Source organism: Oncorhynchus gorbuscha, linkage group LG16 (genome assembly GCF_021184085.1).
Source record: "Oncorhynchus gorbuscha isolate QuinsamMale2020 ecotype Even-year linkage group LG16, OgorEven_v1.0, whole genome shotgun sequence".
In the NCBI taxonomy this organism is placed as follows: domain Eukaryota; kingdom Metazoa; phylum Chordata; class Actinopteri; order Salmoniformes; family Salmonidae; genus Oncorhynchus; species Oncorhynchus gorbuscha.
The window spans coordinates 42578023-42596157 of record NC_060188.1 but is presented as its reverse complement, the minus strand read 5'-3'; the positions used below and the strand labels follow the sequence as shown (position 1 = coordinate 42596157).

The window sequence follows — 18135 nt, the reverse complement described above, 5'->3', positions numbered from 1 at the left end:
CAGCTGCAGCAATCAGTAAGCTGCTCTGACAGACGAGGCTTGAAGTTAGTGAGGGAGATATGAGTCTCCAACTTCAGTGATTTTTGCAATTCGTTCCAGTCATTGGCAGCAGAGAACTGTAAGGAAAGGGGACCAAAGTAGGGGTTGGCTTTGGGAATGACCAGTGAAATATACCCGCTGGAGCCTGTAATACGGGTGGGTGTTGCTATGGTGACCAGTGAGCTGAGACAGGGCAGAACTTTACCTACTAAAGACTTATAGATGACCTGGAGCCAGTGGGTTTGGCGACGAATATGTAGCGAGGACCAGCCAACGAGAGCATACAACGGTGGGTAGTATACGGGGCTTTGGTTACAAAACGGACGGCACTGTGATAGACTGCATCCAATTTGCTGAGTAGAGTGTTCGGAGGCTATTTTGCAGTAAATAAATTAGTCAATAAAACCACTAGTCTACATTACTGAGAAATAATACTAGGTTAGAGGTTTAATATGAGGTTTACTTTAGAAAAACACAAACAAATGAAAATATATGAGATTCTAAGGAACCTGATCCACTGGCAGATAATCAACCACCTCTGTCTATGAGAAGGGCTGTGGGTTTCACCAGAATCAAAACACGGAAAGACATGAGAACTTCACAAGAGCTGAGAAGATAACCTGCCCATCAGGTATAGGATCACTTCGTATTGTGTTCATCGAGGCTGTGGTTAAGTTAAGATGAATCCATTTTTTGAAGTGAAACCGAGCAGAAAGAGACACTTCCAATGGGCTATTGCTGGCTCAGTCATTTCTTGCTAAATGTGCCTTTCCCTGGGTAGTATTAGGCTTGTCTTTCAGACGTTGAGAGGAGATTTCAAATCGACATAGTACGGTATCACTTCAAACCACACAGGCCCGATGGCATCCTGCCAATACGTGCCTTACCCGCAGGGAACTCCAAAACGTTTAGTACATGGGTTCCCACTCCCAACCTTCCTTGATTTGAGGTGTCAATTATTATGATTATTTTTTTTACAATTTGTGATTGGTACAAACAATCTAAATCACTGACGCTTTAGGATAATAAACAAAGTGGTAAACTGTCAGAGGAAGACGCGACTCGGATGCTGCACATGGGAATATCTTTGGTTTGTCATTCAGAAGCTGAGCTGTGTCCTAAAGTAGACGAGTCAAAGACACCTGACTTTCCTTGGGAATAACCAGATTCAAATGTGTCAATCTGTCGCTATCAATTGATCAAATCACATTCTTTAAATTATGTATAATTAAAATGTAGGTTTCATATAAATGACCATAAAAACATTTTTAAAAACATTTGGTAGCGGAATAACATGTGGGGAAATCGGGTCACTTTACTTTGTATTCAATATATTCTCTTAATAACCAACAATTCTAATTAAAGGGAGGGCGTAACATTTTTCAAATGTGGAAAAAGGGGTCTCTTGGTGAAAAATAGGTTGGGAACCACTGATTTAGCCCATAGCCGCGTTTAGATGCCGGCTTCAGTACACAAGCAGAGAAGGGGGAGTTAAAAAGCTCCTAAATGACTTACTAAGGCATACATCCACGACTCCAAGTCCTAGGGCTCAACTCCTAACAGAACAATAAAAACGAGGGACGAACACGTAAACACTAACCTGACAAACAGCTACGTACAGATCTGCTTCTCTGGGTCTCTTTGAGGGGAGATGATATCCAGCATATCCTCAATTGTTTTGTAAGTAAATAGAATCGCACAGGTCTCGACCCAAACTGTTGTAAATCCAAGTCCAGTCTGTTTAGAGATCCAGTGGGAAGAGGAGGCGAGTCATTGTGGGCTTGAGTCTTTTCTAAGGGAAGGAGTGCGTTTCTATCTCTGGTCTGTGTGTCCGATGGCTCCAGGGCATGTGTGTGTTCTGTGTGTGTGCTCATTTCCTGCCTGGATATGCTTCTGGGCTACATGCTGCTCAGGAACACATGGCCATTCCCAGTCCTGCCAGGAGTTCCGCATTCCCCAGCGCCCTCTTCCCTTCCCCCTGCTCTCTGCCCTCCTAGCCCCAACAACCCCATGGACCCCTGCAGAGGCAGCACCATAACCCCACCGCCCTCTTCCCTCCCCCCTGCTCACTGCCCTCCTAGCCCCAACAACCCCATGGACCCCTGCAGAGGCAGCACCATAACCCCACAGCCCTCTTCCCTCCCCCCTGCTCACTGCCCTCCTAGCCCCAACAACCCCATGGACCCCTGCAGAGGCAGCACCATAACCCCACAGCCCTCTTCCCTTCCCCCTGCTCACTGCCCTCCTAGCCCCAACAACCCCATGGACCCCTGCAGAGGCAGCACCATAACCCCACCGCCCTCTTCCTTTCCCCCTGCTCACTGCCCTCCTAGCCCCAACAACCCCATGGACCCCTGCAGAGGCAGCACCATAACCCCACCGCCCTCTTCCCTTCCCCCTGCTCACTGCCCTCCTAGCCCCAACAACCCCATGGACCCCTGCAGAGGCAGCACCATAACCCCACCGCCCTCTTCCCTTCCCCCTGCTCACTGCCCTCCTAGCCCCAACAACCCCATGGACCCCTGCAGAGGCAGCACCATAACCCCACCGCCCTCTTCCCTTCCCCCTGCTCACTGCCCTCCTAGCCCCAACAACCCCATGGACCCCTGCAGAGGCAGCACCATAACCCCACCGCCCTCTTCCCTTCCCCCTGCTCACTGCCCTCCTAGCCCCAACAACCCCATGGACCCCTGCAGAGGCAGCACCCCAACCCCACCGCCCTGCTCTGTCTGTCATCAACTGCCCCGCACACGAACGCGCACAGATGCCATGTTCAGTCACGCATAGGCCTACATGCAGTCACACACACACACACACGGGCAGAAACAAACGGACACACACACTTCAATATCTCTTCAAGGCAGTCGTGGTTGCCCACCTTCTCCTTCTGCACTGAAGCACATGGCAGTCACCTCATGCGCGCCCAATTGCTGCCAATATGCAAATTCAGCTTCACACAGTGTTTTTCAATGCTTTTTGTCCCCATTTCTGTCATCCTCAATGCTTCAAATCTGATATATGCTGTGCAGTAGGGTAGAGGAAGTGGTACCATGTGCAAATTATCTTTCAAAAGCTTTGTGTTTCAATGCTGGGCGGGGGGGGGCTATGTTGGAGAGACCAACCAGGGCAGGAAGAGAAAAGCATTAATAAAACAGTGAAAATGGGCCTGGCTGGTGTGTCTGTGTCCGAGACATCTGTACTCAAATCAGCAACACGCACACACGCGTGCACCCCTCATTATCAGTGGCTGCAGTCATTATAGCCATGTGGAGCTAAAGGAATCTCACACTTGCCTCAAAGCTGCACTGCATCAAAAAGACATGATCCCTACTTAACGTGTGTCTGAGACAGAGAGAGTGAGTGAGACCGTGAGAAAGAGTGCATGTGTGTGTTAGAAAGAGACGTGTGTCTGTCCGGCTCTCCCCTCGTCTGACAGACAAGCCAGTGAACTGTAGCAGAACCCACTCGGTTCAGAGCTCACTCCTTGCTCTACAAAACAGACACTTCATCACAAGCCATCTTATCAAAGCCCACACAGATCTGAAGCACACCGCCGCTTGCTGCCTTCGGCCAAACAGGCCGGTAGTCTAACCCCCTTCTGGTACCGTCCCTAATGGCACCCTATTTCCCTATATAGTGCACTACTTTTCACCAGCACCCTATGGAACCTGGTGAAAAGTAGTGCACTACATAGGGACTAGGGTGACATTCGGACGCCGCGGCCTCTCTCCTTACCCCGTCCAGTCAGTCTGTGTCTGTGTGAAGAGGCTGTGTGATGATCAATGGACGATAGATGGTACCTACCAGCATCTAGCCAAGTACATGTGCTCCTTGACGAAGACTGAGCCGGAGAGGAGGATGTACCAACATGTGGCGAGGCTGTCTTGGCTGTAGGGGGAGACAAGATTACAAGGAACATTGTGTTAGTCTACATCAGGGTTCCCCAACTGGTGGCCCCCACGGGTGGTTTTATTTGGCCCCCCACGTTTTCTGAGCAAATTTAAATAAAATACAAATTCCAGGGTGTGGAATTTTCATTTCTTGGACATATAAGAAATGTGTTCAAGTATTCCCATGCATAAAAGAGAGAGTGATCGTATACAAATGTAAGCAAGGCTTGAAATGATTAGGTTTTAGTCAAACATATGTTTACGGTCAATTTGCAGAGGACAAATGATTTGTAATTATGTTCCGACCTCCCGACCAACCCCTCCAGAAAACAAATTGTCCTGCGGCTGAATCTAGCTGATGATCCTGGTCTACATATTGCCGTTTAAGAACACGTCTGCATGGTGACATCACATGTGCATTATATTTGAAAAGGAGAGGCCCTGAATTTTTCCTCAACAGGGTAAAATAATAATAATAATAATAATCTGGCCCAACAAACAAGTCTTGAATGTTGCTTGAGGTGGTACAGTAGATGCATTAGCATCGTTTAAGTAGAGGCTGAATTGCCTTGAAGAAATCCACTTGCATGGCCTCGATAGTCCTGTTGATATTCTGTCCAAACAGGGCACTTCATTAACAGTCTACCGTGAGGACAGGCAGTAGCGTCTCAGTGTCCTCCTCAGAGAGGGAATATACAGCAGGGGGCAGCCCTATTAACAGATGCAATATGGATGGAGGAGGGTAAAGTTGAATTGCAATAAAGGTACATATACGTCGGTAGCCTAATGTATAAACCAAATACATTACATTAAACCAAAAGCATTACATGGGCTTGCTCCTACCTATCTTTCCGATTTGGTCCTGCAGTACATACCTACACGTACGCTATGGTCACAAGACGCAGGACACCTAATTGTCCCTAGAATTTCTAAGCAAACAGCTGGAGGCAGGGCTTTCTTCTATAGAGCTCCATTTTTATGGAATGTTCTGCCTACCCATGTGAGAGACGCAGACTCAGTCTCAACCTTTAAGTCTTTACTGAAGACTCATCTCTTCAGTAGGTCATATGATTGAGTGTAGTCTGGCCCAGGAGTGTGAAGGTGAACGGAAAGGCTCTGGAACAACGAACCGCCCCTGCTGTCTCTGCCTGGCCAGTTCCCCTCTCCACTGGGATTCTCTGCCTCTGGCTGAGTCACGGCTCACTGGTGCTCTTCCATGCCATCCCTGGGAGGGGTGCGTCACTTGAGTGGGTTGAGTCACTGACGTGATCTTCCTGTCTGGGTTGGCACCCCCCCACCCCACCCCACCCCTTGGGTTGTGCCGTGGCGGAGATCTTTGTAGGCTATACTCGGCCTTGTCTCAGGATGGTACGTTGGTGGTTGAAGATATCCCTCTAGTGGTGTGGGGGCTGTGCTTTGGCAAAGTGGGTGAGGATATATCCTGCCTGTTTGGCACTTTACGCTGCAGTAGTTTATGTGTCGGGGGGGCTAGGGTCAGTTTATTATATCTGGAGTACTTCTCCTGTCTTATCTGGTGTCCTGTGTGAATTTAAGTATGCTCTCTCTAATTCTCTCTCGGAGGAGGAGGACCTGAGCCATAGGACCATGCCTCAGGACTACTTGGCGTGATGACTCCTTGCTGTCCCCAGTCCACCTGGCCGTGCTGCTGCTCCAGTTTCAACTGTTCTGCCTGTGGCTATGGAATCCTGACCTGTTCACCGGACGTGCTACCTGTCCAAGACCTGCTGTTTTCAACTCTCTAGAGACAGTAAGATCGATAGAAATACTCTTAATGATCGGCTATGAAAAGCCAACTGACATTTACTCCTGAGGTGCTGACTTGCTGCACCCTCGACAACTACTGTGATTATTATTATTTGACCATGCTGGTCATTTATGAACATTTGAACATCTTGACCATCACAGCCAGAAGAGGACTGGCCCCTCCTCATAGCCTGGTTCCTCTCTAGGTTTCTTCCTAGGTTTTGGCCTTTCTAGGGAGTTTTTCCTAGCCACTGTGCTTCTACATCTGCATTGCTTGCTGTTTAGGGTTTTAGGCTGGGTTTCTGTACAGCGCTGATGTAAGAAGGGCTATATAAATACATTTGATTTGAATTTGATTTGATTAGCAGGTTTACATGGGCTTTAGTATTTCATAAGGAATCCAGATTCAGAGTACGGTGAGGCCATCTCTGGAGACCTCCCATTCCTCACTTCCCTCATCCCTGACCACTGGCTGCATCCCCTCTTACTTCAAAACGGCCAAAGTCGGTCCCCTCCTCAAGAAAATGCAGACCGGTATATGTTATTTTCCGTTCAAAACAGTTGAGCGTGCCTTCTCTGACCAAATCTCTCGCTATCGCTCTCAGAACCATCTTCTTGACCTTTACCAAGATGGGTCACTCAACTGACTGCTCTCCTCTTCGTCACAGAGGCTCCCCTCACTGCCAAAGCTGACTCTCTCTTATCTGTTCTCATCCTCCTAGATCTATCCGCTGCCTTCAACACCGTGAACCATCAGATCCTCCTCCACCCTCTCAGGGCTGGGCGTCTCAGGCTCTGCACACTCTTGGATTGCACCATACCTGGCAGGCTGCTCCTTGCAGGTGGCGTGGAGAGAATCTGTGTCTGCACCACGTACTCACACTACTGGAGCCCCCCCCCCCTCTCTGACACCCAGGTGGTGACACGCTTCTCTGCGTGCCTGGCAGATGTCTCAGCTTGGGTGTCAGTCCACCACCTTCTGCTCAACCTCGACAAGACGGAGCTGCTCTTCCTCTTGGGGAAGGCCGGCCAGCTCCACGACCTCTCCATCACAGGTGACAATTACGGTGTCCCCCTCCCAGATTGCAAAGAACCTTGGCGTGACCCTGGACAACACCCTGTCGTTCTCTACAAACTTCAAAGTAGTGACTCGCTTCAGCAGCTTCACGCTATACTACATACGTAGAGTACGACTGCACACTCCGCTGGCTTAAGAGTCGAAGCTGGCATCCACTACAAGACCGTGGTCATTACCTACGCAGCAGCAAGAGGAAACTGCTCCTCGCTACCTTCAGGCTATGCTAAAACCCTGCACCCTAATCCGAGCACTCCGTTCTGCCACCTCTGGTCTCTTAGCCCTCACACCCCTATGGGAGGTCAGCTCCCACTCAGTCCAAGCTTCTCTCAGTCCTGGCACCCCAATGGTGGAACTAGCTTCCCCCTGAAGCTAGGACAGCAGAGACCCGTTCCGAAAACATCTGAAACCCTACCTCTTCATAGAGTATCTTAAATAATCCCACAGCACCCCCTGAAAAACAGCTTCCATCTCCAGGCCATCAGACTGTTTAACAGTCACAGAAAACATGGTAATTAACTACAATGACCATAATCCATTGCACGCCTACTTGTCCAATCTGTGTGCGGCAGACACGGAGAGAAGAGACAGAAGACAAGTGATCGAGAGGAATAGAGAGCAGTTGGTTTGAGTGGTAGGTCTACCTGAAAATACATGATTGCTAGTTGGTATTCAGCAGTCATAAAAGTATGCCTTATTTACTTTATATGTACTACTAATATTGTGATTTTGGCAGACAACATAAGCAGCAGCTCTATATGGATGAGACAATGACTAATAATTAAATAATAAAGTCATCAAATAAAACAAATACTCAAACCCCTTTGAGTTCAAGTAACAGACAGATCTCAACATTAACTGTTCAGAGGAGAATCAGGCCTTCATGGTCCAATTGCTGGAAAGAAACCACAACTAAAGGACACATATAAGAAGAAGAGACTTGCTGGAGCCAAGAAACACAAGCAATAGACATTAGACAGGGAAGAATCTGTCCTTTGGTCTGATGAGTCCAGGCTGTGTAAGGGCTATTCTACCAAGAAAGAAAGAGATGGAGCGCTGCATCAGATGACCTGGTCTCCACAATCCTCCGACCTCAACCAAATTGAGATGGTTGGGATGAGTTGGATTGCAGAGTGAAGGAAAAGCAGCCAACAAGTTTTTAGAATATGTGGAAAAGCATTCCATATGTGTTATTTCATAGTTGGTCTTCACCATGAATCTACAATGTAGATTTTTTATTTTTTATTATAATTTAAAAACCTTGAATGAGTAGGTGTTCTAAAACTTTTGACCGGTAGTGTATATACAGTGGGGCAAAAAAGTATTTTGTCTGTCATAGTTGAAGTGTACCTATGATGAAAATTACAGGCCTCATCTTTTTAAGTGGGAGAACTTGCACAATTGGTGGCTGACTAAATACTTTTTTGCCCCACTATGTATATCACATTTACAGAAGTATTCAGACCCTTTTCTCAGTACTTTATTGAAGTACCTTGGCCTCGACTACAGCATCATGTCTTTTTGGGTATGATGCTACAAGCTTGGCACACTTATATTTGTGGAGTTTCTGCCATTATTCTCTGCAGATCCTGTCAAGCTCTGCCAGGTTGGATGGCGAGCGTTGCAGCACAGCACAGCCACAGGTCTCTCCAGAGATCAGGTACATGTCCGGGCTCTGGCTGGCCCACTGAAGGACATTCAGAAACTTGTCCTGAAGCCATTCCTGCGTTGTCTTGGCTGTGTGCCTAGGGTCGTTGTCTTGTTGGAAGGTGAACCGTAGCCCCAGTCTGAGATCCTGAGCACTCTGGAGCAGGTTTTCATCAAGGACCTCTCTGTACTTTGCTCCGTTCATCTTTCGCTCGATCCCGACTAGTCTCCCAGAACCTGCTCCTGGAAAACAACCCCAAAGCATGATTCTGCCACCACAATGGTGCACCGTAGGGATGGTGCCAGGTTTCTCCTAGACGTGACGCTTGACATTCAGGCCAAAGTGATCAATCTTGGTTTCATCAGACCAGGGAATCTTGTTTCTCATGGTCAGAGTCTTAAGGTGCCTTTAGGCAAACTCCAATCAGGCTGTCATGTGCATTTTACTGAGGAGCGGCTTCCGTCTGGCGTGATTGGGGTAGTGCTGCAGAGATGGGAGAACCTTCCAGAAGGACAACCATCTCCACAAAGGAAATCTAGAGCTCTGTCAGAGTGACCAACGGGTTTATTGGTCACCTCCCTGTCCAAGGCCCTTCTCCCCCGATTGCTCAGTTTGGTCAGGTGGCCAGCTCTAGGAAGAGTCTTGGTGGTTCAAAATTTCTTCCATTTAGGAATAATGGATGCAACTCTCCTTGGGACCTTCATTGCTGCAGAAATGTTTTGGTACCCTTCCCCAGATCTGTGCCTCGACACAATCCTGTCGTCTCGGAGCTCAATGGACAATTCCTTCGACCTCATGGCTTGGTTTTTGTTCTGACATGCACTGTCAACTTTGGGACCTTATATAGACAGGTATGTGCCTTTCCAAATCATGTCCAATCAATTCAATTTACCATAGTTGGACTCCAATCAAATTGTAGAAACATCTCAAGGATGATCAACGGAAACAGGATGCACCTGTGCTCAATTTCGAGTCTCTTAGCAAAGGGTCTGGATAGTTAAGTAAATGACATATTTCCGTATTTCCCAAGTGGCGCAGTGGTCTAAGGCACTACATCGCAGTGCTAGCTGTGCCGCTAGAGATTCTAGGTTCGAGTCCAGGCTCTGTTGCAGCTGGCCGCGACCGGGTAGACCCACAGGGCGGCGCACAAATGCCCAGCGTCGTCTGGGTTAGTGTAAGGTTTGGCCGGCAGGGATGTCCTTGTCCCATCGCGCACAAGTGACTCCTGCGGCGGGCCGGGCGCTGTGCATGCTAACACGATCACCAGGTGTACGGTGTTTTCTTCCGACACATCGGTGCGGCTGGTTTCCAGGTTAAGTGGGCATTGTGTCAAGAATCAGTGCGCCTTGGCCGAGTTGTGTTTTGGAGGATGCACGGCTCGACCTTCGCCTCTCCCGAGTCCGCGCGGGAGTTGCAGTTGCAACTGTTATTTTAGACTTTCACAAAAACAAGTAACTCTGAAATGTCAACGCACCACTGAACGTATAACAAGTTTTAATTCAGCATGTGTCATGTCAATTTCACTTTTTGCGGCCTGCGGAAACAACTTTGAAGACAACAACCACAAAATGTAAAAACCTAAAAGGTTGTTACGAAAAACCAGCACCCACAGCTGTGCCCATGCCCAGACTTTTTGGATATAACGTTAAAGGATATGTTAAAGTAAGACCCCTCTGAATGATTCAGAACATGAAGAATCTTATTTGCCTTGGTAAAAAAAATCTATTTTATAACATAAGTGAAATGTCATCACCTAGGCAGAGTGGGTTGACACTACCATCATCAAAACTGTGTACGCAACGAATAAATGCATTTGATGCTGTAGACAAACAGAAAGGGAAAGCAATGTTCTTTAAGAGAAGCAAAGCAGATGTTTAGGTTTTCCTGTGTGTGTGTGTGTGTGTGTGTGTGTGTGTGTGTGTGTGTGTGTGTGTGTGTGTGTGTGTGTGTGTGTGTGTGTGTGTGTGTGTGTGTGTGTGTGTGTGTGTGTGTGTGTGTGTGTGTGTGTGTGTGTGTGTGTGTGTGTGTGTGTGTGTGTGTGTGTGTGTGTGTGTGTGTGTGTACACACTTACTAGAACAGGATGTGGTTAGCTTCGTGTCTCTCATACCTGGCTGAGGTACACATCGACCTGCACAACAACAAAACAACATCTTTATTATGACTATGAGTTCATGCATAATCAGTTTCATACATTACCAGTTTTCTAGATTATACATTTACACACACGACAGGTTTTTTCTGGATCAGAAAAGGCGCGTAGGTGTTGGGCAATGGTTGTGGATCGGCCTGTCAGCACGGCTGAACTTTAGATTGCATTTTAGAGGTCGCCATTGTGGAGGTGTAGATAACTTTCTGCAATTTTAAACCAATTTCCTGCAATTCTGAATTTCTCCATGGAGCTGTGAGACATTTTTGCAGTTTAAAAGCTAATTTCCTACAATTCTACACATTTTGCCATGGATAACGCTGTGTTCTTTTGTTCAAACATAATAACAAAATCAATACTGCTAAATTCATTTGGTTTTGAATTCTCATTTCTCCCAGACTGTCTAGCTTTTATTTTGGTGATTGTTGATTCTCAAAGATTATATATAAAAGATGTAGTAGGCCCATTGTCATTTCTACATACTTTATATCTGGTTTTAGTAATTTCAATCTACACTGAAATAGTTTTTCCATCCTGACCCCACCCCCCCCAAAATAAATGTTTATTTTATTTATTTTATTAAATTTTCTCGCTCCACTGTTTGGACATTAGCGACCTGAAAAAACACTTAGCTCAGACACTACTAGTTCATGCGTTATCGGTCCATACATATGTTTCCTACATTATCAGCTTTATACATTACACGTTTATGCATCATCAGTTCAGATTAGTTTTGGGGGAAACAAATTCCACTGTTACATATCGGGATATTATTCTTTAACAATATATTGTATCGTTTTGACAATATCACAATATTATTTTGGCACTAGTTGGATGTACTTTAACCTTTGTTCTCCATCTTTTTAAATAAGGAGCCAAATTGTCTTCAGCACATTTCTTTCTATGACTGATCAAAACTCTCATCCCTCTCAAGCAGACATATGGTGAGCAACATGTTTGAAAGATCGAATCACAACACATTTGGAAAAAAACCACAGTATCAAATCATAATACATACAGAATCGTAAGAAATCGCAATATACATATCTTCTCGTGAGTATTTTTGCCTGGTATACCAGCACCACGGTAATATTGCGGTGCCAAACTGTCATGAAACCTATGACACCAACATTTTAGAATACTGTAGTACCATTTCATACGACACTACCAACTTTTTCAGCCCTACCGATCTAAAGAACCTGCTGGCGCCTTTCATTAAATGTTCATCAAGTCAGTTTTGTTTATAAATTCAGTTGAATTTAAGCAACAGCCACTGGTCTATTTTATGCGGATTAGGGCTGAGAAATGCCTGGGACCTCACAATATTTTGGTGCCGATACGATATGTATTGCGATTTAACACTGTGATTTTATTGCAATTCGATGTTCCGAACACATTACTCACCATATCTGCTAAAGAGGGACAAGAGAGAGGCCTGAAATAAGTAGTTTAACCAGTCAGAGAAATAAGTGCAGAAAACAAAATGACCTCCCTATTTAAAAAGAAGATGGAGAACGAGCTATGAAAAAAAAGAACGCTGGAGTTTTGTTGCAGGTACAGCCGACTAGCGGAAAAATAATATTGCGATATTGTCAAGACAATATGTCGTCAGAAACAATATTCCGATATGTAACTGCATCTATTTTCTCTCACTAGTTCAGACACTACCAACTGATCAGTTCATACATGACCACAACCACACTGACCGCTCTCATATCCGAGTGTTGACTACGTGGAATGGTTGTGGTTAATGAGGGGTGTATGGCCTGCACGCCGGCCCCAGGGTGCGCAAGTCAACTCTGTCCTATGTATGAACAGGAGATTGGACTGGAAGGGTCATGTGGATGAGTCACAGACACTAGTTGCAGCTTCCACACCTGGGCCTGTATTCATAATGCCTCTCATCAGAGTAGGAGTGCCGATCTAGAATCAGGTCCCCCGTCCCGACCATGTAGAAATCCAAATCTCATTCATGATGTTTTAAAAAAAGGCCAAACTGGTCCTAGATCAGCGCTCCTACTCTAAGATGTGGTGTAGGCAGCTTTAGCAGGGTGGGTGTTTTGGTGTAGTGGTTGGACGGAGAGGTAAATCTGACCTGAGCTGGTGCTCCCTGAGGTGGGACAGGACATCCATGTGGTAGAGGTGACAGTAAACGGTGTGCAGGTCCTGGAGGCGAGATACATTTGTTTTTAAAGGTTCAAAAACAGACATCTCACCTCACCCAGAGGCAAGGCAACACAGGTTGGTTGACAATTGAAACACTTGAAGAATCCAGCTCGGGGTCAACTGTGATTGGTCTGCCAAAAAGGTCTCTACACTAAAGCAGGAACTGGAGATCTAAAAACCTAAATCACTCGTACACTATAGGCCTAATACTCTCAGATATGTACAGAACGACGGCACAAATGTTTGGGCACGCAGGCTCTCAGTCAGGATTGACCAAAGACTCAAAACGCTGGAGGATTTGTACGGATTACCAAATGACTGTCAATCCACCGTTTTTCCACAGACACACAGAACACACATTCAGCCATCCCATATCAGAGCAGCACAACGCTCTTAAAAAAAGATTAACCTCTGGCTGCTAGGGAATAAATTAACCTTTGTACATTCATTTTGTGTAAACTCGGCACTATGCAAACCAGACCAAGGGCACGAGCGAATGTCCATTTTCCTTGAGGAATTTACCGTAGGCCCGTTGTGTAACAAAAAAAAAGGTTTCCTATCAAACTGACAAATTTAATCCGGAGCGACAAACACTCACTGACACACAAAGCCCTTAAAAAACAGACTCCTATCAAACACAGCTGTTCAAACATTAAGAGCAGACAGCCTGAAGAACGCATGTGGAAACTTCCATGCGGCCATATGGTGTGGTAGGACAAGAGGAGCTATTGAGCCTATGGGCAACTAACATTAACAGGTGTGGCACATTCTCTCAGTGACTTCCGCCAAGCGCGTGCGAGCGAGCGCACACACACACACACCAATGTGTGTGGTAGCAAAACAGCAAGTGCTAGTTAGCGGAGACTGCTCAGGGACAAATTCATTGAAAATATTAAACCTCTGGGTATTGTCTTTGTGGACATCCTAGGGTATTTGCTGAGCGAATCATGGTGTACCGTACTCAGATGTGTGTAATACACCTGGGATGATAAACCGAAAAATATCAGACACAGACCATACCGATCACTTATCGCAGGCATTTTGCTAATATAGGCGATTGTTAAATGGGACAATTGATGGCTACAACCATTACAGTTGTAGTAGTAGTTTAGAGGATGACAAAAAAAACTAAAAGAATGTCATAAACATGTCATTTTACTCATCATTATCACAGCAATTCGGGCAATTTATCACAATAGGGACTTTTGCCCATTAGCTCTACCGTGGACACAAAATTATTTCTCAGTGTTGAAGACAGATCCTGCAGAAAACGCACAAGAGTGAGTAAAAAGGAAAACACCAGACAATGCTGGAATGTGGCACAGGAGACTGTAATAAATACAGAGAGGGGTAGAAGTGAGTGACTGTGACTGTGTGTGTGTGTGTGTGTGTGTGTGTGTGTGTGTGTGTGTGTGTGTGTGTGTGTGTGTGTGTGTGTGTGTGTGTGTGTGTGTGTGTGTGTGTGTGTGTGTGTGTGTGTGTGTGTGTGTGTGTGTGTGTGTGTGTGTGTGTGTGTGTGTGTGTGTGTGTGTACAGCATAGGCCTCCTGTACGTGTGCGTGGGGTTTAACCATGAATAACAACGCATCAGAGCCATGGCCGGCTGGGCTCATCAGTATTAGCCTCTACTTCCGCTAACACTTCCTGGGAGAGCTCATCTGGCCTGAAAACCAGAGGCCAGTCAGGATTTGCTGATAGAAACCCTCTGACTGTCAGTCACTCGAAACTCCTTCCTTCTACTTCAAACAAAGGGAGAATCAGGAAGAACAGGTGGAAGGAGTCCACCTAGAGCAGGGGTAGGCAACTAGATTCAACGGCGGGCCAATTTTAGTCGGAGCAGATGGTCAGGGGGGGGGATATCATTATTTGTACACAACAAATTGACCACAACTATGCCCAAAAAGAGATTGTATTTTCTATACAGTAACAGTTAAAAGTTTGGACACACCTACTCATTCAAGGGTTTTTCTTTATTTTTACTATTTTCTACATTGTAGAATAATAATGAAGACATCAAAACTATGAAATAACATATGGAGTCATGTAGTAACCAAAAAAAGTGTTAAACAGAATACATTTTATATTTGAGATTCTTCAAAGTAGCCACCCTTTGCCTTGATGACAGCTTTGCACACTCTTGGCATTATCTCAACCAGCTTCATTAGGAAGTAACCTGGAATGCATTTCAATTAACAGGTGTGCCTTGTTAAAATTTAATTTGTAGAATTTCTTTCCTTCTTAATGCGTTTGAGCTAATCAGTTGTGTTGTAACAAGGTAGGGGTGGTATACAGAAGATAGCCATATTTGGTAAAATACCAAGAATATAATATGGCAAGAACAGCTCCAATAAGCAAAGAGAAATGACAGTCCATCATTATTTTAAGACATGTTTCTTCAAGTGCAGTCGCAAAAACCATCAAGCGCTATGATGAAACTGGCTCTCATGAGGACCGCCACAGGAAAGGAAAACCAATAGTTAACTCTAATGAACTTATCCTCTGCTGCAGAGTTAACTGCACTTCAGATTGCAGTCCAAATAAATGCTTCACAGAGTTCAACAGACACATCTCAATATCAACTGTTCAGAGAAGATCATGTGAATTATGCATTCATGGTCGAATTGGTGCAAAGAAACCACTACTAAAAGACACTAAGAAGAAGAAGAGACTTGCTTGGGCCAAGAAACACAAGCAATGGCCATTAGACTGGTGGAAATATATCCTTTGTTCTGGCGAGTACAAATTTGAGATTTTTGGTTCCAACCTGTGTCTTTGTGAGAGGCAGGGAAGGCGAATGGATGATCTCTGCATGTGTGGTTCCCACCGTGAAGCAAGGAAGTGGTGGTGTGATGGTGCTTTGCTGGTGACACTGTCTGTGATTTATTTAGAATTCAAGGCACACCTAACCAGCATGGCTACCACAGCATTCTGCAGCGATACGCCATCCCATCTGGTTTGCGTTTAGTGGGACTATGACCCAAAACAATGACCCAAAACACACCTCCAGGCTGTGTAAGGGCTATTTGACAAAGAAAGAGTGATGGAATTCTGTATCAGATGTCCTGGCATCCACAATCACCCGACCTCAACCCAATTGAGATGGTTATGGGATGAGTTGGACCGTAGAGTGAAGAAAAGTGCTCAGCATATGTGGGAACTCCTTCAAGACTGTTGGAAAAGCATTCCTCATGAAGCTCGTTGAGAGAATGCCAAGAGTGTGCATCACGGAAAAGAGTGGCTACTTTGAAGAATCACAAATATTTTTAAAAAACCTTGAATGAGTAGGTGTGTCCAAACTTTTGACTGGTAGTGTATGTAATATTTTATTTTTTAACTCAAAACTGGTGGGTAAAAAAATAATAAAGTTGCGGGCCGGTTTTGGCCTGTTACCGACCCCTGACCTACAGTGTGACTGAGCCCCACCCTCCTCCTGATAGTCTGTACATGGAGTAGTCTGGACACAAGTCTGTCATCAACTCAGTCATAGTCTGGATAGAAAAATACTTATTCCGGACAGGGCTGTACTTGGCTATTCTTTAGAAGTTGGGCTAAGCCTATTTCCTGACCATGTGACCTGACCAGTGAAAAACCCCTGGCCTATATTATCTAGTAAGATCTGTGTTCCTTATGAGGGTCTTGTTCAAGGAAACTGCTAGGAGGGGTTACCGGTCTTCCTCCTATAACCCTTATGATCAGAGACTTACAGGCAAGCCTGTATTTTTATAGACTATATTACCTCATGTTGAAAAGTAGACCTCTTCATCCATCGGCTTTAAAACACAAGCACCACTGAATTGGATTGGGAGAAGATGCCAAATGACGACCTGAAAAGGCACACCACGGTACAATTCATTCGCAGCACTGTCTGCATGAAATAGCCCTAGGCCTGCCCCACTTATAGCGAGGAAGAAAACTACAATTCTTGGAAACACTGGCAGCAACATACTGCACACCGACGTCTTCGAGCTACTAAAACGGTATTGACTTTCCCTCAGAGCTAACTGGGTTCGCGAGAGCAGCTTCTGCTGTGGCAAGCACTATTTTTTCTGAGGCCAGAGGAGTTGGCCGGGTGAGCGCAGCGGTTGAGTTCCAAATTGGACCCTATTCCCTATGTCAGAAACTACTTTTTAACAGGGCCCATAGGGATCTGGTCAAAAGTAGTGCACTACATAGGGAATGGGGTGCCATTTGGAACACAACCAGTGAGTGCAGTATGGGGCCGGCCTGGCCAGGACCCAGAGGTGACTGAGGCCAGTAGTGCGTTCAGGTCATGCCAGACAGACCCCTGTCCCCTACAGTCAATGTGTCCCACATGACCTGGGGCAGGGGTAGGGGTCCACTCAATATGCAGGCGCCGCTTGGAGCTTCCTCTCGCTGGGGGGGGGCAAGGCCAGGCCAATGGTCGCCTAAATTTAAAACACTGATGTCAATAGGCTTAGGTCTACAACTGGCCTCCTTTCCAGAGTCCATCCCACCTCCTCATGACAACAAAAAAACAACTCTGCTCCCCTTCAATCATTGATCAGACTGAAACTGATCATCAATAGCCCCAGACAGGATGTCAGAATCACCAGCGTGAACCTTTTCAATAAAATTGTCTGTCTCTCCCATGGAGTGCTGTAACTCAATCACAGTCACAGTCCGGTTCTCCTGTACTGACAAGCCTGCTTTGCAGGGTGAGGGGGTTACTTATGTTTCAATTAGCCTATTCTAAATAAATTCATGAAATAGACTAATTCTGTAGGCTATTTAAATGAAATTCACCCCCACCCTGCTTCTTTGACTTTAACTGTGTCGGTGTCGGGGGGGGGGGGAGAAGAAGCACTCTAGAATGACCTTTGACCGATCGTCTCCCTAGAGGTTCACAAAGTGGCCTGACCCCATCTGTGATATGTGACATCATCACAGTGTTGAACCATCCATTAAAACACATCACCAGCTAACTACAGAAGAGCGTATCACTTAAACTGTACATACGATCATCTGAACTGTCAAAACATACTCTCTTCCAACATGTCCGTTTACACTAAATCAAATGTACAATGATAAAAAAATAATGCTCTTCATTTCACATAGGCCTATATGCTTGACAAAAATGATGCCGTAAAAGATTAGGATTGCCTATTTCATTATATCTATCAGTCAAAGTGGGCCTAAACATAAAACACAAGAAGCTGCTCAAGGACAGCAGCAGTCTTGCAAGTGGGATCATGTAATTGAACAGCAAATGTAAGCAATGTCCTTTTGTTTATATGTGTAGAACAAAGTGACATGCAGGTACAGTGTTGCTGCCACCTTCTGGCACATAGGCTGCCTGCTCCTCAGGTGACCCTGTGCAATAATTACACAAGTAAGCTCTTTCTCTCTACAGAAGCACAGTCCTGTATGTAGACTAGAGTTCAAATTG

At 45.7% G+C, this 18135-nt stretch overlaps 1 protein-coding gene across 6 annotated transcripts in view; it reads right to left on the bottom strand.

The window, feature by feature from the left end:
* Positions 1-18135, bottom strand: part of LOC123999125 (rap guanine nucleotide exchange factor 6-like) — a 136432-nt gene that overhangs the window by 103652 nt on the left and 14645 nt on the right. For all 6 annotated transcript variants that reach the window (XM_046304557.1, XM_046304564.1, XM_046304560.1 and 3 more), the window contains exons 2-4: positions 12659-12729; positions 10489-10545; positions 3844-3927 (exon numbers count right to left, since the gene is read on the bottom strand). In XM_046304557.1, the coding sequence (XP_046160513.1) occupies positions 3844-3927; positions 10489-10545; positions 12659-12729 (212 nt within the window). The remainder of the gene's footprint in view (positions 1-3843; positions 3928-10488; positions 10546-12658; positions 12730-18135) is intronic.